General features: G+C 42.3%; 1 protein-coding gene across 3 annotated transcripts in view; it reads right to left on the bottom strand.

Moving 5' to 3' along the window:
- The window catches only part of AGAP2 (ArfGAP with GTPase domain, ankyrin repeat and PH domain 2), a 172882-nt gene that overhangs the window by 92347 nt on the left and 56924 nt on the right, over positions 1 to 23611 (bottom strand). For 2 of the 3 annotated variants that reach the window (XM_026714716.2, XM_087925311.1), the window contains exon 1: positions 5066 to 7670. The exons of the other annotated variant lie outside the window; for it this stretch is intronic. In XM_026714716.2, coding sequence (XP_026570501.1) covers positions 5066 to 6845 — 1780 coding nt within the window. In that variant the 5' untranslated portion in view covers positions 6846 to 7670. Of the gene's footprint in view, positions 1 to 5065; positions 7671 to 23611 lie in introns of those variants that run through there. 3 annotated transcript variants of the gene reach the window in all.

Here is a 23611-nt window from a genome sequence, read left to right as displayed (position 1 = left end):
GGCGGAAAAACAAATCTGGTCACGTTGCCAACTTCAAAAGCCGATACAAAAATTTATGCCACCAGATAAAGACTGAATGCACCAATTATCACACTAAACAAGAGGAAAACCTTCTATGCACCAATTCCACCCATGCTTTCTACAATTTTGTAAACAACAAACTAAAAGACTCAAGGTCCATCCCACCCCTGAAAGGACCTAATGGTAAAGACTGCAATGATGACACCATTAAAGCCAACCTCTTTAACACATTCTTTAGCTCAGTATTTGTAAACAGCAATGGATCATGCCCAGTATTTCCTAGCCAAATCACAGACAACTACGATGATCTAATACATATCGATTTTACAGAAGACAATATTGAAAAAGCACTGCACAATCTAAAACCATCTCTATCTATTGGACCAGATGGAATATGTGCCTACTTCTTTAAAAAGCTACCCGCTGCCATAGCCGAACCTCTAAGCATCATCTTTGAAAAATCTTTCAAGACCAGCTCCTTGCCGTACCTATGGTCACAAGCCACGGTCATCCCCATCTTCAAAAACAGAGACCCCAGCCTAGCTGAAAATTACAGACCAATCTCTTTATGCTACGTCACCTGTAAAGTTATGGAATCAGTTATTAACCAATCTATTACCCTCTACTTAGAGAAAACAACCTGCTCTCTAATAAACAATTTGGTTTCAGAAAAAACTATCCCGTAATCTGCAACTCTTACACTGCAAAAGCATATGGACTACACAACTTGATCAGGGCAAAGCAACAGACACAATCTACATAAGACTTCTGTAAAGCCTTTGATTCAGTGGTACATGACAAACTACTCCTAAAACTAAAATCTTATGGTATCTCTGGACACCTGCATAACTGGATAGAAGCATTCCTGTCAAACAGACAACAAATGGTCAAAATTGGGAGCGTCCTATCAAATTCTGTACCTGTCAACAGTGATGTCCCCCAAGGCAGTGTTCTAGGACCAACTCTCTTCATGCTCTACATAAATGACCTCTATGATCATATTAAGAGCAACTGCGTTCTCTTCGCTGATGATGTAAAGCTATTCAACACTACTGACAATACTGCTACCTTCAAAAAGACCTCGACTATGTATCAGAATGGTCAAACAAACGGCAACTTCAAATCTCAACAAATAAATGCTCTATCTTACATATTGGCAAAAAAAAATCAGAAAATAAAATACAGGCTAAATAGTCAAGTCTTTGTTGATGATCCAAACTCTGTCAAGGATCTTGGAGTACTCATCTCTAATGATCTAAGTGCTAGAGCCCACTGTAACTACTTAGCCCAAAAGGCATTAAGAGTTGTTATCCTAATCTTACGTAGCTTTTTCTCTGGTAATATTACACTACTAACAAGAGCATACAAAACATTTGCTAGACCAATACTCGAATACAGCTCATCAGTCTGGAACCCACATTACATACCTGATATTAACACAGTTGAGAAAGTCCAGAAATATTTCACAAGAAGAGTTTTCCACTCCTCTATTTGTTGCAGAATACCTTATGCCACCAGACTTGAAATTCTAGACCTAGAAAACCTAGAACTACTCCGCCTGCAGTCCGATCTAAGTATAGTATATAAAATCATACATTGCAATGTCCTACCTGTCAATGAATACTTCAGCTTCAACCATAACAATACAAGAGTAATCAATAGATACAAACTCAAGGTTAATTGCACCAAACTTGATTGCAGGAAATACGACTTCAGCAACAGAATGGTCAATGTCTGGAATACTCTACCTGACTCTGTGGTTTCTTCCCCAAACCCCAAAAACTTTAACCTTAGACTGTCTACTATTGACCTCACCCCTTTCCTAAGAGGTCTGTAGGGGTCGTGCATAAATGCACCATCGTGCCTACCATCCCTGTCCTATTGTTTCTTTTATTTTTCTTATATGTATCCATGTATTAATAACTATGTTTATCTTGTAAGCAATTGACAAACCAAATAAAAAATAAATAAAGAATGCAGAAGCCTATTTGTTGGTGGATAGATACCACCATGAGCATAGTATATCCCTTCCTGCAAGTATTAGTTTCTAAGTGCAATTCAATGGGCCAAACTTGACCTTTAGAGTCCTTCAAAGGTAGCCTTGGAGCACCTGCAGGAACATCATCTCCACCCTATTTCGGCCCACCACAACCAGACATCTTGGGAGAAATTACTTCGGACCCTCCAACTTTCATGAAGGAAAATGAGGTGGAGGTTTGTAGGCAGCTCTTTTCTCCCTGCCCCTCCCTGCCCAAGAAATTTGGCCTACCTGCACTCTATTGGCTTTCTGCAAGTTATTAAAAACCGAGTTAGCAGTTTAAGGAAGGATTCTAAAACCAACACCCAGGACTCAAATGGCTATCCACCAGATAACTAAACTTCAGTGCCCACAATTCCAAGCTAATTGGCCATTCTGGTTGGGAATTATGGGGAAACACGCCTCAGGGAACTAGGTAGTAAGTAGTCTAACAGAATATGCCACATATAAAAACTTGGATCACTTAGCACAGTCCTTCTAGTCATCAGTTGCTAGAAATGTTAGATGTTAATGTGGTGTTTTTTCAGAATTATACTTCGAAAGCTAACCTGTTCCTTCCAGATGTTTTGCATTACCATTTCTAAATTCCACTGTCACCGCCCATGCTTGCCAGAGCTAATACAAACTGAAGCCCAAAATGCAGTCCAAGGGAATTGAAATCCTACTCTTGCTCTTTAATAGGGGAAAATGACACATTAATGGATGCAAATATCTTCCTATATTACCTGCAAATACAGTAGTCCTCGACTTACAACAGTTCATTTAGTAACTGTTCGAGGTTACAACGGCACTGAAAAAAGTGACTGAGTGATGACCGATTTTCACGCTTACAATCTTTGCAGCATCCCCATGGTCACATAATCAAAACTCAGAAGCGTGACAACTGGTTCATATTTATGATGTCCAGGGGACACCAGATCAGCTTTTGGGACCTTCTGATAAGCAACGTCAGATTCTCTTAACAACTGTGTTGCTCACTTAACAAATGCAACGATTCACTTAACAACTGTGGCAAGAAGAGTCATAAAATGGGGCAAAACTCACTTAACCAATGCTTCGCTTAGCAGCGTAAATTTTGGGCTCCATTGTGCTCGTAACCCAAGGACTACCCACCTTCATTTTTTTCATAGCAGATTTTCTTCTGTGTTTCAGTTTTAAACCGATCAAAAACACGCATGCAGGAAGCTGCTATCCACCAGGAACGTCTCTATCTAGTATAATTCTACTCTGGCAGGGAGAAACTCTCGGGGAACTTAAGAGGTCGTCTTCATATCTTCAGGTATTCAAGTTCTCTACTCGGAAATGCTGGACACAGAATCTGGGACTTTCAGTCTAGAAAGCATGCTGTCTCTTGCTTAGCCACGCTCCCTTCCAAATGAATGAAAGGGCAGCGGGAAAAGGAATGGCACAATGTACACTGAGCTCCACAACTATGAAAACTGTATGTTTCCTGACTAAAAAGAAAGCAAAGCACACCTCTGAGAGGCTCTCAAATTTTAAATCAAGTTCCATACAGATTTTAATGCTCATATAATCATGCAGAAGACTCATATGCTTCCACTGGAAATGTCTATTGCCGAACAGCAGTGCATCATCACTGATATTTATATATTTAAATTCTTTTATTTGCTTGTTAATTAAGTGGAATGTCAATAATTTCTCCCCGGTTAAAACAGTAAACCTGGCACTTGGTTTTTATTGACAGTCAAACACTTTTTGGCCTCACAATGTCATTATCGTCTCTATAGATTTATGTTATATACACCTCACACCCCATCTCATTTTCTCACACAATTCTCCTGAAGCAACTTGTAGTGATCATCATCATCATCATCATCATCATCATCATCATCATCATCATCATCATCATCATCTGGTTCAACTCAACAAGCCAGAGAACAATTTGCTGCAGAAATAGACTCCATATTGTGCTTGCCACTTCTGCCTTGGCAAAATTTGAATCTGTTTGGCATGGTAAAGAATTCAAGACACAGCTTGTTAGTGAAATTCATCCTTGATAGAACTCTAAGGAGCAGAACCGGATCCTAGATGGCTCCAGATTATCTGACAAGGGGAAGATTTTGAAAAAGAGAAGATCGTATAAACGATCAACTCTGGTTTGAAGAAATAGAAGCTGGTTTGCTTAAACCAGAGCCCTGGGATTTGCTCCTGAAATTACCCAGGACTTCACTCCATCCTTTGTACCCCACACACCCATTCCAAATTGGGGGTGAGAAGGAGCCTGAGATGACCCCAGCTACATGTGCTTGTCCAATACAGATTGTCTCCATACAATCTTGGGAAAGAATCCTTCACATCACCTACATGTTCACATAAAAGGTGCTAGTAATATTTTCTCCCCAGTTTCTCGCAGGGGAGATGAGACGGTGGTCATTTGAAAGCCTCAGGCTGATTCAGTTGCAGTAGCATTCAGCTGGGAGCAAAAGATCCCTTCTAACCTCAACGTTTTCCCAAAGTGAGTATACACATTTATTGGTGGCCATGATCTACTATCACCTTGGCAACAAGGCTGGGCTACCCAGAATTTCTTCCTCAGAGAAACAGTGGGATCTTCTATGGGAAATCTAATAGAGGATCAGGTCAGACAAGAGGTTCTCCAGAGGCTCTACAAAGGAATCATGATGAACAATGGGAAGGAACCCTGTGTTTCTACTACCGCAACTCTTTGTGAAAATAGTACACCAACCTGTTGCCTGAATTGAATTATGACACACAGAATCCCCCAGTAGCTGGAATTCTGGGAATGGTAGTCCTAACATCTTAGAAGGTATCACAGGCTGAGGAAATCTCTCTCCTCTTTCTCCTCCTATATTCCAAATCAAGATTTGGGGGCGGGGGGGGGTGTTAACGTCTCCCAATCGCAACCTTAAACATTCAGGTTCTCAAGCCCTCTTCGTTATTTACAGCATCCACACTCAGATTCAATAGATCTGAGGTCCCACCTATCGCCACGCTCTCATCCAGGAAGCAGGGTCCAATACTTACTGGGTAATTCTCCCTTGGCCAGCTCAGCACTAAGCAGCTCTTTATGGCTCAGGCTCCAGCCAGGCCCAGGGTGAGTGGGAGTGGAAGCCGGACTCTTGGTGAAGATGCCACTGATGAACTTGAGCATTTTCCGGTCACGAGTGGAGGCCCTTCCACCCTCCCGGCCTCTCTTCAGCCCTACTGCGGCCTCCGAGGAGCAAGAGCCAGATGAGGCTAAGCTGACTGGGCCATGGTTGAGGTCACTGTTGTCCAGAGTCTTGCTTTTGTTTTTGTGAGGGGACAGTTTTGCCCTGGACCCTCCTCGGGGGACAGTCTCCCCGCTCCCTTTGACTGCCACTTTCATGCGGCCCTTGACTTCACTCTCCGGCCATGACAGGCGATTTGGGGTACCCCCTTTGTGGCTCCCCTTGCTGGACTTTGGCTCGGTACCCACCTTAGCCCCCGTGGTGGTCACCGTTTTGAAAGGCTTATTTGTGGCCAAGCGGAGGCGGCGATTTCCAGCAGCCGGGTGAGGAGAGGAGGCTCCCGAGTGAGAGAAGGAAGAAACACCCACACGGCTCACCGTCATTTCCATGGTCCCAGGTTCAGGGCCACCCCAGCTAGCGTGACTGACCAACATCCGGCGTCCAGGTGCAGCAGCACTGGAGGAGCAGCTGGCAGTGGTTGGAGGGGGGATTGGCAACTCATCTCCAGGGATCTCCAAGGTTTCCTTCAACCCAGCCTTGGAGGGGATCAGGGCCACTTCTGGTTTTGGCGGCACACTGGGCATGACTGGAACCAAAATGGCTTTGGGCTTTGGAGCTACAGCAGGAGCTGACGGGACAAAAGTACCTTCAGGCTTAGAAAGGAGAGTGGAGGAGACCGAAGGGCCAACCATCACAGGTTTGGGAGGAGCAGATGAAAAGAGAATGCCCACAGGTGGTTCTGGTTTGGGGGGGATGATGGGGGCTATAGAGGGAATTGCTGGTTCGGGTTTGGGTGGCAGAACTGGGGCTATGCATGGCATAGTTGCCTCACGCTGGAAGGGCACCAAAGGCTCAGGTTTAGGAGCCAGAGGGGGAGCGATAAAGGGGGCAGCTGGCTGAGATTTGGAGGTCAACGCCATCTCGGGTTTGGGGGGCACGGCTGGGGCAACAGGGAGCACCAGTGGGTCAGGCTTGGGGGGCACAACTGGAGCCGCCACTGAAGTTCCCAGCACCTCAGACCTCGGCACCATGGCTGTAGCATCCAAGCTGATGGTGGCTTTGGCCCTGGGGGCAGCTGCTGTTAATCCAAGACTTGGATCCCAAGGACTGCCTTGGCTGCTGCCTTGGCTGCTGGGTGGGGTCCAGAGCGATCCAGCTCGGCCGGTGCCATCAGGGGATGGGGATGGTCCAGGCGTCTCGGGGCAGCCCGGAGACAACTGCAGTAGGTAGTCGGGAGTGCTGGCGCTGCTGGTGCTAATCCAGAGCGCATCCTGCCGGTGGAAGATGCGCTCCTGTCTCTTGATCTTGGCCGCCTCCTCAGCTTCCTTGTGGCTCCTTAACCCGGAGGATTCGGCAATTGATGGAAAAGCCATAGGGCTGGAGGGGAGGCTGCCGGCTCTGCCCTCCGGCTGAGAAGCCCCATCCTCAGCCCTCGCCTTCTCATCTTCCGGAGATGGTGGCGGCTGCTGCTGCTGCTGCTGCTGCTGTTGCTGCTGCTGTTCCCCTTGCTGGAGCTGCTGAACGGATTCGAGCTTCACAAGGGTCAGGGAGATCAGGTAGGTCGTCCTTCGCTGCAGGGTCGCTCCTCTGCTCATGAGTGCCTGGGGGAGCGGACGGCGGCAGTGCCCACACCGTTAGCCAGCATCTGCCCCAGACGTTTCCCCTCTTGCTGCTGCTGCTGCTGCTGCTGCCGCCGCCGCCGCCGGTTGGGTGGTTGCCACCCCCTCCGGATGGCAGCGGATGCCAGCCGCCAGCTGGAACGCTAACGCCTCCCCTGCTCTGTCCATGCACAAAGGGCAGCTCCAGAGGAATGCTGCAGCAGGAGCCCGGGCATCTCTCGCAGACCTTATCCACTTCTCCGCAGCTCAGCTGCTGAAGGCTTGAAGGGGGAGCATCTTTCCAAGCAGCCAGCCCTCTTGCCAGCCAGCGGAAGAGTCCAAACGCCAGAAGCCGGGCGAAGGAGGTGGGGTGCTTCGCCTCTTTCCAGGAAAGAAATCTCAGAGCCCCAGCCTGGGTCCAAAGAGGCAAAAAGGCAGAAGGCAAAAAAAGGATGGCTGTTCCTTTGCAGAGAAGCCGGGCGGCGCAGGAAAGAAGAAGAAGAAGAAGAAGGGGGACAAGGGAGGAGGAGGCAAAAAAGAGGCAATAATAATAATAATAGGAAAAAAAAAGAAAAGAGAATCGCAGCTTCGTTGCAAGCAAGTCCCCTTTTGTGGTGCTGTGGCAACCTCGATAGCTCCTCAGTGCAAACCTCCTAGTGCTGGCGAGTTGCCAGGATCTTTCACACTTTCCCCTCCGGTCTGGTCATTTGCAGCGCTCCTCCGGTGCATCCTTTCGCCCGACGCCCCAGCCCCTCTTCGTCGGCCTCCTCGCTTTGCTGTAATCCGCCCAAGCTGAGCGAGAGAGGCCAGTCGGACACCTTCTTTCAGCTCTTCCCCCACCCCACCCCCACCCCGAAATCACCCGCCTCTGCTGCAGCAATTCCCTCCTCCCGTCGGTTTTGGAAGGAAGGAAGGAAGGCGGGAGGGGGGGGTGTTGTCTCTGTCCCCCTCCCCTCTGGTGGTTTCTACTTTTTTTTTTTCTTTTCCCCCTCCTCCTCCTCAGCGCATCTTTGCTTTTGCACGCGCTCCGTGCAAGCTGCTCCGACAGCAACCGGGGCGAAAGCAGCGGGCTTAGCGGCAAGGCAGAAATGCGGAGATCGCGGCGGTGGGTGGGGGCAAAAAACGCGTGGAAATCATTTTAAAAAACCAAAAAACCAAAACAAACAAACCAACAACAACAAAAAAAAAGCAGAGCTATGTCAGCACTAGCAGCCAACCCCCTTTCGCTGAGGCTGATTCCCGAGGACAAAAAAATAAAATAAAAAATAAAACCGAAGCTCTTCCCTGTGTCACGATCGCTTGCTGTACTCGGCGGTCCTGAGTTAAGAGGGAAAGAATGGGAGGAGGAGGAGGAGGAGGAGGAGAAAATTTAAAAAAAATTAAAAAAGGGGAAGGATTTAAAATTTTTAAAAACGGAAAGGAAAGAAAAGGGGGGGGGAGGGAGGCGGGAGAGACGAGATCGGGAGAGTTATCACATTGAACATGCACACGCCAAGAAGTAAAGGGTTTTTCTTTTTCTTTTTCTTTTCTTTTTTTTTTATCTTTCTTTTTGCCGAGACACAAGGAAATCCCGGACTGGATCTCCCGCGCACAAGATCTCTTCTTCCCTTCTCTCACTCTTCAGACATGACACGGGGCGGGGTCCTATTCAAGATAGGGTATGTCTGAACCTAACACGCCCTTCCGGTGCTGGCCAAAAGGAAAGGGGGGGCGAGGGGTGGCTGGCTGGCGGGCGGTGAGCGCAGATGTGACATCTTTCGACGCAGAGCTGAATTAGCCGCGCTCATTGACTTCTTCAGTTCGCCCCGTTGCCAAGGTCATCAGTCAAATCTACTGCAAAGTGCTGGGAAAGGCCCACATCTGGAGGTTCACCTCCGCTGCCTGATGCACTCGCACCTTTTGCTTGCTTGCCTGCCTGCCAGGGGGTCGGTGGGGGTCATTAGAGAAGGAAGGGGGTTGTGCCTGGGTAGTTACAGGTGGCTTAGGGAGCCCGCCCTGCTTAGCCACCCCCACCACCTGCCCTTTCAGATAACAGATAATCAGAGTTGGGAGGGACCTTGTAGGTCATCTAGTCCAACCACCACCACCACCCCGTCGCCCAAGCAGGAGACCCTACACCATTTCTGACAAATGGCAGTCCAATCTCTTCTTGAAAGTCTCAAGTGATGGTGCTCCCATAACTTCCGAGGGCAAGCTGTTCCATTGGTTAAATGTTCTCACTGTCAGAAAGTTTCTCCTTATTTTCGGGTTAAATCTCTCTTTGTTCAGTTTCCATCCGTTATTCCTTGTCTGGCCTACAGGTGCTTTAGAAAACAGCTTGACCCCTTCCTTTCTGTGGCAGCCTCTCAGATATTGGAAGACCGCTATCATGTCTGCCCTGGTCCTTCTCTTCACTAGACTAGCCAAGCCCAGTTCCTGCAACTGTTCATTATATGTTTTAGCCTCCAGTCCCCTAATCATCCTGGTTGCTCTTCTCTGTACTTTTTCTAGAGTCTCAACATCTTTTTTATAATGTGGTGAACAAAACTGGATGCAGTACTCTAGGTGTGGTCTTACTAAGGCTTTATAGAGTGGTATTAGTACTTTCCTTGATCTTGAATGTATCCCTCTGTTAATACAATTTAGGATTGCATTAGCTTTTTTGGCTGCTGCTGCTGCTGCACACTGCTGGCTCGCTCATATTTAGCTTTCCTTATTTTCCTTTCGCACAGAAGGGACAAGCGGGAGGGCTCCATCAGGCAGGAGAGACAGGTTAAAGTGTCTGGAGTTGGTCATCTGAATTGAATGCCTTTTTAATGCAGTATTGATTTAGCCACAATAAGTATTCAGTGCGGCGGAGAATATTGTGAATATTGTGCCCTGGGGAAACTGTGTGTTCTCATTCATTGGGATCATACAGGGGTGTAGCGGCAGCACCAAATCTGGGCTGCAAAAAATCTCAGTGGCCCCTTACGAGATCATTGGCCATTGGCCAGATCTAGTAGTTTGTCAGCTGCAGAGAATCAGGCTCCCATGTTAAGTTCCAATTAAGCTGATCTATTGCTCTTGTCTATGCATAAGAATCAGCACTAAATTGGTGCTAGATCATGGAATTCAAGAAGGGATGGACTTGGCTCACTTGTGGGATTGTAACCACTCCAGGCTGATTCCTCTCTTGACTCCTTCCCCAGACTCTGCCTCTTTTTCTCATACATTGTCCTAAGTCTAACCATTGAAAAATAGCTGGCAGGTTCTTTTTTTTTTTAATGCTCCAGACATTTGATTCGCCATGTCCTAATGTGTTGCCACATTACCACATTCAGGATATAAGGGGAAGTTGGGGTGTGATTCAATAGGCTGCTGCTGCACAATTTTTCCTTAACTACAATGTAATGTGTGTTGGGTGGGTTTTCCCAGTACACTGATCCATATATCATGTTTTATCAGCTACACTAGCAGTTCATGCAATACTGTCACAAATGAACAAAACACAGTGAAAGGGTTGTTCCAAACCAGCCAGTAATTAGTTGATGTCTCAATGGTATTGTAGAAAATGAGCACCCACTTCTCTCCTTAGAAGAATGAAATATTTTGAGAAATATTGAAAAGGCAGAATGTTATATTTCCTTGGATGAGAAATGGAGAAACATGCTCTTGGAAAGCAACCCCCACCTTTCTTAATAGCCCTCAGCAGATGTCAGCACTTAAGATAAAGATATAGCTAGCTCTATTCATAAGCAAATACCCTCAACCAAGATCCAACAAAAGTAGGATTAGCCCTTAACCACAATAGGAATTGCCCAAAGCCCCTTCACTGCATTGTCTCAGTTGTGCCACCCCCAGCAGTTCGAACTTCAACCAAACTCATCTCAGATACTCCTGGGATTTGTATATGGCCCCATGGAGGTCTGACAACAGCCAATAAAATACACGGTCTTGCACAGGAACAGGAAGCTCAAAGCCCAAGAGAAGGTATAAATACTCCCCACTCTAAACTCCATGTGGTCAGCTTCCCAGAAATCATGTACTTGGTGCTTCTGCTTCACCATTAAACCATCTTTCCAATCAGCCTCCATGTTTCCAGGGTCTTCATCCCGGCTTGGAACCAAACCAGATGGATATTTCTTCCAACAATATGAACCAAGGAATTGGATTAATTCAGTTAACTATGATTTAAAATGGTATGCAAACAAAACCTAAATTTTATAAATCATTCTTTGCTTCATTATTATTAAAAACAGCTTCTTTTTTTTTACAAAAAAGTTTATTAAGCACCCATAGTATGCAGAGTTATAAACCAGAGCAGAGGTGGCATTCATCAGGTTCTGACCAGTTCTGAAGAAATTCAGTAGCAGAAATTTTGAGTAGTTCAAAGAACCGACAAATACCACCTCTGACTGGAGATTTTACAGTATCCTCCCCCTGCCACGCCCACCAAGCCACACCCACATAACTGGTAGTAAAAAAAAACATTTGAATCCCACCACTGACCCAGAGCTATATGGGCAGCCATATAAATTTTATGAATAAATAAAAATAAACTTTATTTGATTTATTAGATACATGTTACAGCAATACCATTACAAAGGCCAGGTAGATAACATGTCAAGTGAAATTCAGACCAATCACAACTAACCCTAACCTAAGCAAAACCTGTGACTATTTCTACATACATACAAAAGAGTAGCAAGCAGTCCTTGTGGTTGAATTTTCATAGCAGACTGGCTGGTTTCATACAAAAAAGTAACATCACAAAAAAGTTAACATTATTTTAGCCTAGCATGTTTGTGTTTTGTGAACCCGGCCACACAGAAATGTAGTCTTGTACTATGGGGAACTTATTTCAGAGCCATATAGCCAGGTACCTCCCAATGTACAGTATGTACTACAGTCACTACAATCTAATGATTGGACAGCTAGTTTGATGGATGTTAGTCCCAAAATATGTGAAGGGCAGCATTTTGCCTATTCCTAATCTAATCCAGTATTGACCTAGTTCATTAAATGTTTACAATAATCATGGCTTATAATAAGTCATAATAGGCTAATGTTCAATTAGCTGTAATTTAAAAGCACTTTTAATAAGTATCAGTGACTGAATCAGCATAATCTGCTACTGTCTGTAAAAAAACCCTAACATGGCTTAATGTTGTATGGGAACTCAGCCAATCATTAACGCCTTTTTAAATATCAACAAAACTTATCTTCCTTCATTATTTCATCATGTCCATAAGTATATAAGTATGTTACATATCTTGCCTCCTTTGAACAGGTAGTTCAAAATTGCAAGGTGGCCAGGCTAATAAGAAAAGTAGAAGTTTTTCAGCCATAGGTTTTGGCCAATTGAACTGGAGGAAAGTCAGCTTGAGAACAAAGGGGTGTGGCACCACGTCAGGAGCAATGCCAAAGCCTTAGGTAAAAGGGCCATGTTTTTTAAAATAAGTATTAAGCAAGTACACAAGCACATCCTTATCTCTCAAGTCCTGCTGATATATGTCCATCTCCAGAGTTTCTGTATGTGTTTGTCCAACCAATGATATGGTGTTGCCAGAAAAAGGGGCCAATTAATGCTAATTGCCTCTAAATATCCCAATCGACAGCACTATTGAAAATTTTTCATACTGAAAAAGCAAGCATGCTCTGCTCTGCACTGGCTGTTTCCTTTCCAAAGTGCTGAGGGAGCAATTCTAGCCAATTGTACTTACATCATAATCACTACAATTCTCTACATGGGTTGCAAGTTATTTCTCTGTGCTGAGAGAAAGCTTTCACGTGGATATGTTCATATTCACATATTTGCTGCCACTGCAGAAAACACTTTCTTCCAGAAGGTTGCTTCCAGAAGCAGTTTTACACCTACTGATATGGGCACACTGACTCTAGTTTAAACCAACATGGTGCTCCATTTGAAAAACTGGTTATCTACATGCACACACTTGGCTGAAATCTGCTAGGAGCTATCTCTACGTGGATTGAAATCCATTGCAGTTTTAGGAGCAGGTGTGCACCAATGTGGAATGGATTCAGAACCAGAAGTTATTACTGTATTCAAAAGCATTTGTATTCAAATCTCTAAATAGCTACTGTGCATTCCATGTGAAATCTTTAGGCTAGTTTCTGGATTTTTATTTTTATTTTTTTTGCACAAGAGACGGGTGAGTGACTGAGGAAGTAAGAATTCTTTAACAGTGATTCAAAGGCTAGGTTGATGCATCCTTTGGGATTTGTAAACCACAATCTACAAACCATAGTAGTTGAGATTCTATATGCTCACCCAAAAGCAAACCAATGATGTTTTGACTTGGCATCAAAATATTAGATTCACATAGCATTTTAAACCACAGTTCACTTAATGACATCTTGACAAAACATGTCACTGTCCTTTTCTTGTCAAGATTCCTTTCACTGGATGCATCTCTTTGTCATTCTGAAAAACAGCATGCTTCCATCTTGTATATTGTCAAACATGAAGACAAAAATGTTAATTGAAAAAAAAATCCTTCCTATTTAGATTAGAATCATTGTTAAATGGAATGCCACATTAGGGGTTGCTGTTTTTTTATATGCTTGATGTTGTATTTTGATAAAAAGATTTCTTTTCATCAAAGATTATTTTACTTTGCTCCTTGACTGTTCAAAATTTGCCACTCACACATCCTTGCTAAAGTAATGAGACATTCTATAGCTGGTTTAAAACAGAAGAGAAAAGCGATCATTTGAATAGAATTGAATCACTTCCCAAATATAGCGATTTTTTCCACCAGTTAATTTTGTGTCTTAAAGTAACTATCATTGTGCTGATAGAATGGTAATAAGTCACAGTTGTGATCTGGCACAACAATGTCTGGAAAAGGTCTTAAGATGCTATAAATGGCTATTGAGGAAATGACTTATATATCTAGATCTACCTATTCTTGAATAAAGATGGGCTCTGGAAAGAAATTTGATCAGTCTAGTATCACTGTTTTTAAATATCTATTGAGGACATGACAATTCAATGTATAATATGTGAAGGATGTGTGTTCATGTTTATTTTCATAGTCATAATGTACACTGAAGATGGTATTTAATTTTGTTGTACGAGGTGCAATGACAGTGAAGTAACCTAAACAAATAGAATTAGTCAGAGTGAACACCAACATATATCATGCTTTGCAGTTCTTTATTGACTAAAATGAGATTTATATTGTCCACCATCTTTTTGAAGTGCTAATGGGAAAAGTCTGTTATACAAAAAACAGAACAAAACCCTATAAAGACTTGTGTTAAGTCACTGCATGTATCTTAGGCTTGGACAGAATGTGGGCCACTATATGTGGTTTGCAAGATAAATTAGAAATCCTAGCTTACATTGGGGTAAAACTGGGCTTTGATTATACTTTGTATCCTGGCCCATATAGGCCAAAATTAACTATTCTTCCATTTAACAGGGAATATTACATATGGCATAAGGCTAAGGGTTATTAATTCAGTCTTTCCTTTTCTAACTAGCAGGTATGATGTGAAAACTCTGATTATCCAAAGACATAATGGAAGGGCAGACGTCAGTTTCTACGGGCCCATCTGATGCTGACCATAACATATGGCTTGGAATTTAAGAAGAGTAAATGCTAAAGAGTATTAATTGATTATTGAAATTAAAGATGCTGACCATAACATATGGCTTGGAATTTAAGAAGAGTAAATGCTAAAGAGTATTAATTGATTATTGAAATTAAAGATATATTGAGTATGAACCAAAGAGAATTGGGAAAGATGTGTTAGATCTAAATGAAGCTGTCTGATCTTATGGAACAATAAATATACAGGCAACAGAAGGTTTAAGTTACAAATTAAGAAGCAAAAATGTACGGTATATGAGAAAGCATAAACTGATATAATTTAGGTTGTTATAGGTTCAGATGAATCTAAGGATCCAGAGGTTGTGATAGTTGCAATTAATAGCTCATCTGAACTCATAACAATTTAAATTATATCAGTTTATGCTTTCTCATATACATTTTTGTTTTTTTAATTGTAATTTACACCTTCTCTTTCCTGTATATTCATTAACTCTGCTCCCTTCACTGCATTCTCTACATTCCTGTATATTCATTAACTCTGCTCCATAACATCAGATCAGATTCATTCAGATCTAATACACCTTTCCTAATTCTCTTTGGATCATACACAATATATCTTTAATTTCAATAATTAAATTAATGCTCTTTAGGATTGACTTTTCTTAAATTCCAAGCCATATGCTACGGTCAACAACTGATGAGCCTATAGATATTGATATAAGGACCAGAGATTGGAAATTACAGAACATTCTGACTGTATGTAGTCCAAGAGGAAAAAAACCCTCAGCTATGTGATATGAATGGAGGGTGGAACAAGGCTAGAGCGTATAGAAAGAATGATTGGGATATTCAAAAGCTCCAGAATGAATAAAGAATAGTGATTGATGAATATTTGCTTAGAAGAAACTATGTTAATTTCAAATATATAGTGTAAGCACTAGTCTTTTCAGGCAGACACATGGCAAAAGAATAAATACTGTATAAATCTAAAAACATGATTGATTTGATTATGTGATAGACTGAGAAGAACCCAATGTTACAAGGATGTTGAACAGTTCTGAAGACAGACATTTTTTATTAGTATGGAAAATAGGTCTTCAGGAAAAAAAGGGAAAAAACAAAAAGAAGTGAAAGCTAAAGCAAAAGTAGAATAAATACAGAAAAAACCCCGATGAGAAATAATTAGATTCTTAAACAGATTTATGGATAAATGTGTGACTTGGATGATTTTCAGGGAATATTAGATGGATTGTCTGATGCAACAAGAAATATAAGAACACCAAGATAATTGTGTTAGGGAAAATGGAGCAAACAACAGTAAATTCTACATATATGGTAAAAATACTGGAGCTAGTTAGATGCATTTGTGTATCTATATTTATTTACGTTGGGGGGGGGGAATGAAGAAATGTTAAGATATTCTAATGCTGCAAGAAAGATAAACGTATGATTTATTGTGAGGAATGAATATTTGCTGAAAAAGCAAAAATGACTTTATAGCGGAATGTTCTTCTGTCCATTTTATTATAAGGAGGTGAGAGTGAGGATATGGTTAAAAAAAAGTCTTTAGAATAAATAGGTGATGAGTGAATGAAAACTGAATAGAAAAGTGAGTGGCCAGAATGAAAGAATTATGCTTACGGGGTTTGATGTACAGAGAGAATGAATGAGAATCAAATTGAAAGACAAATTGATGAAGAGTGAGTGAATGAGTTGAGAGAAAGTGGAAGCCTGGGGAAATTGTGGTTGAAATGAAGAGGCAGGGGGGGAGGGAGAGAGAGGGAAGGAGGGAGGAAGAACAAAAGACATATACAAAGCAAACATTGCGTAAGTGTGATGGAAATAAGGCTAGTTTGCAAGGAGAGTAAGATATCGAAAGTTATTGTGAATGGTATTTGTGACAATAATTATTTTCTTTATTTTTCTTATCTCCTGCCAAAATTTATGTTGCCCACCATTTCCCACTCCTTTTCTGCACTGCATTTCCTAGATAGTCTTCATAGGTAGTCTTCCTTTTGTGGCTGTCCACATTTACAATGGAGATGAAAACCAAGTTACTTTTTTATATATGTATGACCTTCACAGGACATTAAAGCAAAGCAAAAAGATCATAAGCACGGTTTCACTTAGGAGCTGCTTTGCTTAATAACTGAGTGGCCTGTCCTCATTGTGGTGGTTAAATAAAGTCTACCTGTAGTGTGATGAAAATACAGGTAGTCCTCAACTTACGATCCCAATTGAGCCCAACATTTATGTGGTTGAGTGAGACATTTGTTAAGTGAGTTTCACCCCGTTTTATGACTTTTCTTGCTACATTTGTTAAGCAAATCACTGCAGTCATTAAATTAGTAACAGGGTTGTCATTTGAATCTGGTTTCCCCATTGAGTTTGCTTGTCAGAAGGTCTCAAAAGGTGATCACATGACTAGGAGATACTGCAACTGTCATAAATATGAGACAGTTGTCAAGCATCTGAATGTAAATCACTGGTATGCATCATAAGTGTGAAAAATGGTCATAAGTCACTTTTTTTCAGTGTGGTTGTAACCTTGAACGGTCACCAAATGAACTGTTATAAGTCAAGGATGACCTGTACAAATGGGTCCTGTTTGCCCAACAAGCCGAGAAAGAAATCTTACAAAATGAGAGCATGTGCAACACCACTTTGAAATCCTGCACACATAGCAAGATTCAAATGTAATTTGAACTCAGGGCTGTAATCTGAAGACTGTTTTGAGCCTTTTCCTACTGCGGAGCTGAAGTTCTTGTCCACCTATTCTTGTGCTGGGAAAAACTATGCTGCCTTGAAATTCCCATGACTAACCCTTCTCCCACCTGTGCTCACTCTGTTCCCAGACCCCTCACCTCTTCAAGAAAGTGAGTGACAAACATACCTTGAGGCTGCTCTTCGACAATATCGGAATTAGGGAGAAAACGTAAAACGTTCTTACAGCTAAGGGTGATTTGAGCATATTTTACCCACGGGTTATGGTTAAGCTGAAGGCAATGTCACGGAGCCACGGCAGAAAAATGGTGTGGTCAGAGCATGTTTCTGCCATGGCTAGATGCAAGGGGAGAAAGGCTTTATGGAGTATGCAGGCAGATAAGTACAACAATATTTAACTGATGGATTATCAAGATGCCAACCATTTTGAAAACGGCTCAGAGTCTAGCTCAAATCACAAGAATGGTAGTTTTACGTACAAATCGGCCTACCCCATGAATTCCACTGAGCTGATCCAAGAATATTACTGTCTGTCCCGGTGTGGTAGCAAGAAGTAGGCTAGCACTTTGTTAAGATGATTACCATAGTTACACACTGCACAAAATGCTTAAGACCCACTGTCAGAATCTCCAGCCAGATCCACATCTCAAATAGATGAAAACTAATCCAGGAGAGAATGAATGAAGGAGAAATTTCTTGACAGTGAAAACAATTAATCAGTGGAACAACTTGTCTCCAGAGGTTGTGGTGGCTCCAACACTGGAAGTTTTTAAGAAGAGATTGGACAACCATTTGTCTGAAATGGTATATAGGGTTTCCTGCCTGAGCAGGGAGTTGGACTAGAAGACCTCCAAGGCCCCTTCCCACGCTGTTTTTCTGTTGTTCTTTGCACTTATCCAACTATACGAAAGAGCAGATAGGCCTATGAAGATGAATGCTTGTAAAGGGGCAAAGAAGTAAAATTGTTCAATGCCTTCTTAATATCTTCTGGACTTTGGCTGCTTCAGGCTTTCCATGAAAACTGTAGAAGGGCACTTCGCTCTCACTGAATAATTTACTCAGACCTCATGGTCAAACATGTTGCTGCTTCTTCACCCCTCATGCCATCCCAAGTAGTACAACACTATTGGCTAGGGTAGAAACACCCAATACTAGATAATTTCCCCCCAAGCTACTCAATCTCCTCCTAGATTATATGATAGTTTTCAAAACGAGCCGAATCTCATGTACAATTTTCATCCATTATTAGACAGCTTCAGAAAGTCACCCATAAACCACATCCTCTATGTCACATCTTAGATATCACTTCCCTCCCCTTCCCTTTGCAGAACAGAATGAATGGAGGGGAAAGTTAAAGTGAAACTTCAGATCCCATCTTGTCATAAATAGCACTAGCATTAGTACTTAGACTTATATACCGCTTCACAGTGCTTTGCAGCACTCTATGGGTAATTTACAAATGTCAGTATATTGCCCTCAACAATCTGGGTGTTCATTTTAGTGACTTCAGAAGGATGGAAGGCTGCGTCTACCTTGAGCCAGTCAGGATCAAACTCCTGGCTGTGGGCAGAGTTTGCCTGCAATACTGCATTCTAACCACTGCACCACCACCACAACACTTAAGTGCTCCTGGAGTTGTTCTATGTTTTTTCCTCTGCCACAGATTTGTAAATTTGTTCAATTGATGCAAAATCAGTGTTCTGCTACTCATTGCCTCTTGGCCTTGGTTTTTCCTTTAGGGCTTCCAAGTCTTGGTCTGACTCGCAATTAGACAAGTCAATGCGCTGAACCACGCTCTTTCTCAAGCAACCAATTGCTCCATACGAACCATACTAGAATCCGCTTTAAGCTGCTCTTACTGTTTTGCTACAGGTCAGATTTTTATAAGCGCTTTTTGTGCTGCTAACTGGAACCTTTCAAAAGCCCCTGCAGCAGTGATTACAGATGGAACTATTAAACCCATGAGCAGAAACCTGTTTCCTATTTATCCCTAGAAATGAATAAATAGATAAATAACCACACTGCAAAGAACGTCCTGCCCATCATGCATTGTCCCCGACATTTCTATCACTTATATCCTTGTTAAATCCAGCCATCTTTCTAAATTGGAGAAGCTAACAAATATATGCATTAGATTTTTAATAAAAATCCTAGATTTTGTTGTTATAGCAACCAAAGCTGTGAGAATGTAGGGAAACAGCAGGAATAATTAAACCAAGCAGTGAAATCAACATTAATGGGAACAGTAAAAGGTACTCACATCATCAAAGACAGAGACTTAATATATGGGGAGGTGATATGTGGGAAGCCTGGAAAGACAGTGAATGTCCCCAAACAAAAGACAAAAATAGGCCTATCAAATAGATCTATTTAAATAATTAAATAGATTGTAGCGCAGCTATCAAACCAGCTACAAAAGCAGAGAATCCTTTGCCTTTACATGACAAAAGAAATATACCAATAGAAATACAGAGCTCAGGAAGTCTGAAGAAGCAAACACATCTTACCCAGAGAACTGGTGACAGTGAAACTATGCTGGGTTGACTTAGCCTGCTAAATCATAGTTTACTATGATGTACCAAATAAGCCACAATGCCTGAGCTCACACAGCATGCAAGCCAATTCTCACCCCTAAATACATTATAGCTAGCATAATAAATCCAATCTATGACCTAATTCACTCATCCTGCTGAGGAGTAGTTTATTGAATTGAATAAATCATAGTTGGTTGGATTCACACAAGACACCAAGAATAAACAAACCTTAAAACTAAGATGTCTGGGTTCATGTATTGCACTATGCCAAAATGCAATTTGATTTTGATGACCATTTAATGCAAAGTTAGCTGCTGCCGTTAGAGTTGGGGACTTCATTAATTCCGAAAGGGAAAAAAGAATAAATGAGTCTATGTACAGCAGCATGCAGCTGAACTCCACTGACTAGTTAAAACTATGATGATTTATGGATACTCATCGGGGATCCATTCTAACGATGCTAACCGATGCTAACTGGCATGGGCAACCTTTTAATTTCTGTAAACAACATGCAGTGTAGGAATCAGACATGCATGTAAATACGGGCATACATGAACACGTAACTATCATGCTGTCAATATTCCTCTGTTTCCCAGATGAGAATGTGAGAGTGCATTTTAGTACAGTAGCAATGATACTACTGCAGTGCTATAAGGCTAACCCACTCCCCTGTGATCCCGCTATCCAAAGATTTGGCTGTCTACAGAAGAGTGCTGTTTTGCTAAGGCAGGGGTCCCCAAACTTGGCAACATTAAGACTTGTTGACCAGTTCCCAGAAGTTGAAGTCCCCAAGTCTTAAAGTTGCCAAGTTTGGAGACCTCTGTGCTGGGGTAAAAAGTGCTTCCCTCTTCCTCATCCCTGTTGCCTTTGCAATGGGCCTTCAAAGAACTTGGCCGACAGATGTCCAGGCTGGGGAGTGGTAAAGGGTAGGCTGAAGAGAAGAAGGCTGAGTCAGAGAGAGGTCCCAGCACATCCCACTATACAGCAATGGAATAAACCCAATTTCGATTGCCTTACCTCCTAACACTTTTCATGCTCAGGTAACAAAATAAGCATTTCCCCTACTTCTTTGGAGGTAGAGGAGCATCAGGGAGGCCACTGTTGATATCTATTGACTCCTATTTTCCACCATACAAGGGAATTCATTACTCTCATCTAGTCAACCGTGTTCTTAGAAGAATCACAGGTATGTAGAGTAGATGCAGTTGCTAAGTAACACCATTGCCTGCTCACTATTGGGCAGTAGGAATAATTTGGCAGTGGTGGGGAGAACACTAAAATTAAGAAGTCTTGAGTTTCTCTTATCCAGATAGCCAAAGAACAAAAGCCATGACTTGGACCATTGTTTCCAGTAGTGTCTTACTCTAGTTTTTCCCTTTGAGTGAACCTTACTCCTCTACTACACTTAACATCAATACAAAGTACTTCATACAGAATTAAGAAAAGTTGTTGCTGCAAAAGGCTCACATCCCGTAAAGGCGGGAAAGGTCAGGTAAGAACACCAGAAAAAAAGCCAAAGATACCTAACAGCAGATTGTTATTTACCAGACTTTATAAATGTGATAAACTGCAAATAACCAAAACCTTAACAATGGTGTCCCTAGCTGCAGAAGTCTTTAAAACGTCTGTTTAAAAACTCAGGAATCTTCCTCACGGCCCCATTACCGTGCATTCCTCCACAGTATGACTCAACAGGAAAACATGCCAATAAAATTTGTGCTGTCCCAGCAACCATGCTGTAATATCAGCCTCAATTACAATGCTCAGTAACAAGGCGAGGGAGTCTATACTTATGGTTTTATTGTGGGAGATTTTAAGGACAGTGATCAGGAGAGTCCACTGGCTTTGCTTCCCCTCACGGCCAGTGTCAGCAGCCAACAGGAAACCACTTCCTTAAGAGCCATGGTGGCCCAGTGGTTAGAGTGAAGTACTGTAGGCTATTTCTGCTGACTGCTGGCTACCTGCAATTTGGCAGTTCAAATCTCAGCAGGCTGAAGGTTGACCCATCCTTCCATCCTTCCAAGGTGGGTAAAATGAGGACCCAGATTTCTGGGGGCTATATGTTGACTCTGTAGAACCGCTTAAAGAGGTCTGTAAAGCACTGTGAAGTGGTATATAAGTCTAAGTGCTATTGCTATTATGTGCAGCAGGATAACTTGGAACATGGATCATGCATCATGGCAGGAGACAGAAGTCTGCCACTCAAAATTGTTTTGGACATCACCCCAAATCCCTCTTTAAATGTTCTACTTCCTCTGCAAACTTTTTTTTTAAGCTATTGCTGTCCCTAAATTTTCTTCTGTCCTTGGTTTTGCCCTGAAAAAAAACAAAACTGGAAAGAGCTGGAAAGCCTTTTGGAAAGAACTGGAAGATTGGAAAAAACAAGGGAAAGTGAGATGCATAGGCTCAGATCAGAAGCTTTATCCTCGAATGAAGATACATGCTGGAGGAGCCAACAGGTCATTGAATTCAGGCATCCTGTTCTGTAGGTTGGAGGTTCTTCCCATTGAAGCGACATATTAAAAATATACCTGCATTTGCTAGGTATAATTTTCTAACTTCCATATAGATTACATGCTCCCCTTATTTTGTAAGCCTCAGTGAAACAGTTCATTGTCATCATCATGATGAGCTATGAAGTAACATTTAAGGGCTTTCCGAAAGAAGCTTTTCAAGTGTGCAATTCATACTTAATCATTGAGCTGCAGCATCTTTGAAGACTTAAATTGATTCACTACAGGAAGAAAATGTTTTTGCTACGATTTTTTTTTCTATAGGTACTTTTCCCAGACAGAAATCCATCAGGAAATACTGTTGAAAGAGATAGGATTCTTTTAAAAAAAACACCTAGTAATGCCTTCAGTGGTGTGCATGACCCTGTTTCCACAACATCCATATCTGAAGGCTTTTATCCACATCACCAGTGAGAGCACACCTCTTTCAAAACCACTGCCCTCACGCAAGGGTGAGACTGAGAATGGTTATTACCTCTGCCAGAGGGTGCAATGGAGACAAGGAGAGATATAGTGGAGAGCTCTCTCTCTCTCTCTCTCTGTGTGTGTGTGTGTGTGTGTGTGTGTGTGTGTGTGTATGTGTGTGAAGTATCTATACTGGAGAAGAGAAAAACCTAGCCACCTTTTTTCCTTCTGTAAAAAATCTCTCTGCGTGCTGAGTAGGAGAACAATCTATGGAAACAGGAACCACTTGGTAGGAAATGGCAGTGGAAGTTACTACAGGTAGTCCTCAACTTACAACCACAATTGAGCCCAAAATTTATGTTGCTAAGTGAGACATTGGTTAAGTGAGTTTTGGCCTATTTTCTGACCTTTCGTTTTATAACCTTTCTTGCCACAGTTGTTATGTGAATCACCACAGTTGTTAAGTTAGTAACATGGTTGTTAAGTGAATCTGGCTTCTCCATGGACTTTGCTTGTCAGAAGATTACAAAAAGTGATCGTACGACCCCGGGACATTGCAAGTGTCACAAATACAAGTCAGTTGCCCAGTGTCTGAATTTTGATCGTATTACCATGGTCGTAAGTGTGAAAAATGGTGATGAGTCACTTTTTTCAGTGCTGTTGTAACTTTGAATGGACACTAAATGAACTGTTGTAAGTCAAGGACTATCTGTACTTAGGAATAGAAACCTCATGGAATCCCTATTTCTCCCAAAGAAAACTAAGGAGTCTTGTTGTTAAGTAGGTTCTGTTCTCCCTGGCAACCCAAATAGAAATGGTCACAGAGGCACTGGGCCCAGAACTGGATGGGAGAGGAAAGTCCTGCAGCAAACAAGTTGGAGCCTTGTAAGTCACCAACCTGTCTTAGGCACCTACCCTGTCAGAATAGTTGCATAACGAGTTGTTTCGTGTTTTTTCAATGGAAACCATCAGTCTTTGATCCAGCTTCAACTGGTTGGCATCGAGATGGAGGATCTGGTGTGAGGACACTTCAGTGTTCTATGTAG

This window comes from Pseudonaja textilis, chromosome 2 (genome assembly GCF_049901715.1).
Source record: "Pseudonaja textilis isolate UNSWEBS1 chromosome 2, rPseTex1.2, whole genome shotgun sequence".
NCBI lineage: Eukaryota > Metazoa > Chordata > Lepidosauria > Squamata > Elapidae > Pseudonaja > Pseudonaja textilis.
The sequence above is the reverse complement of the archived record's forward strand: the minus strand, read 5'-3'. Positions and strand labels throughout refer to the sequence as shown.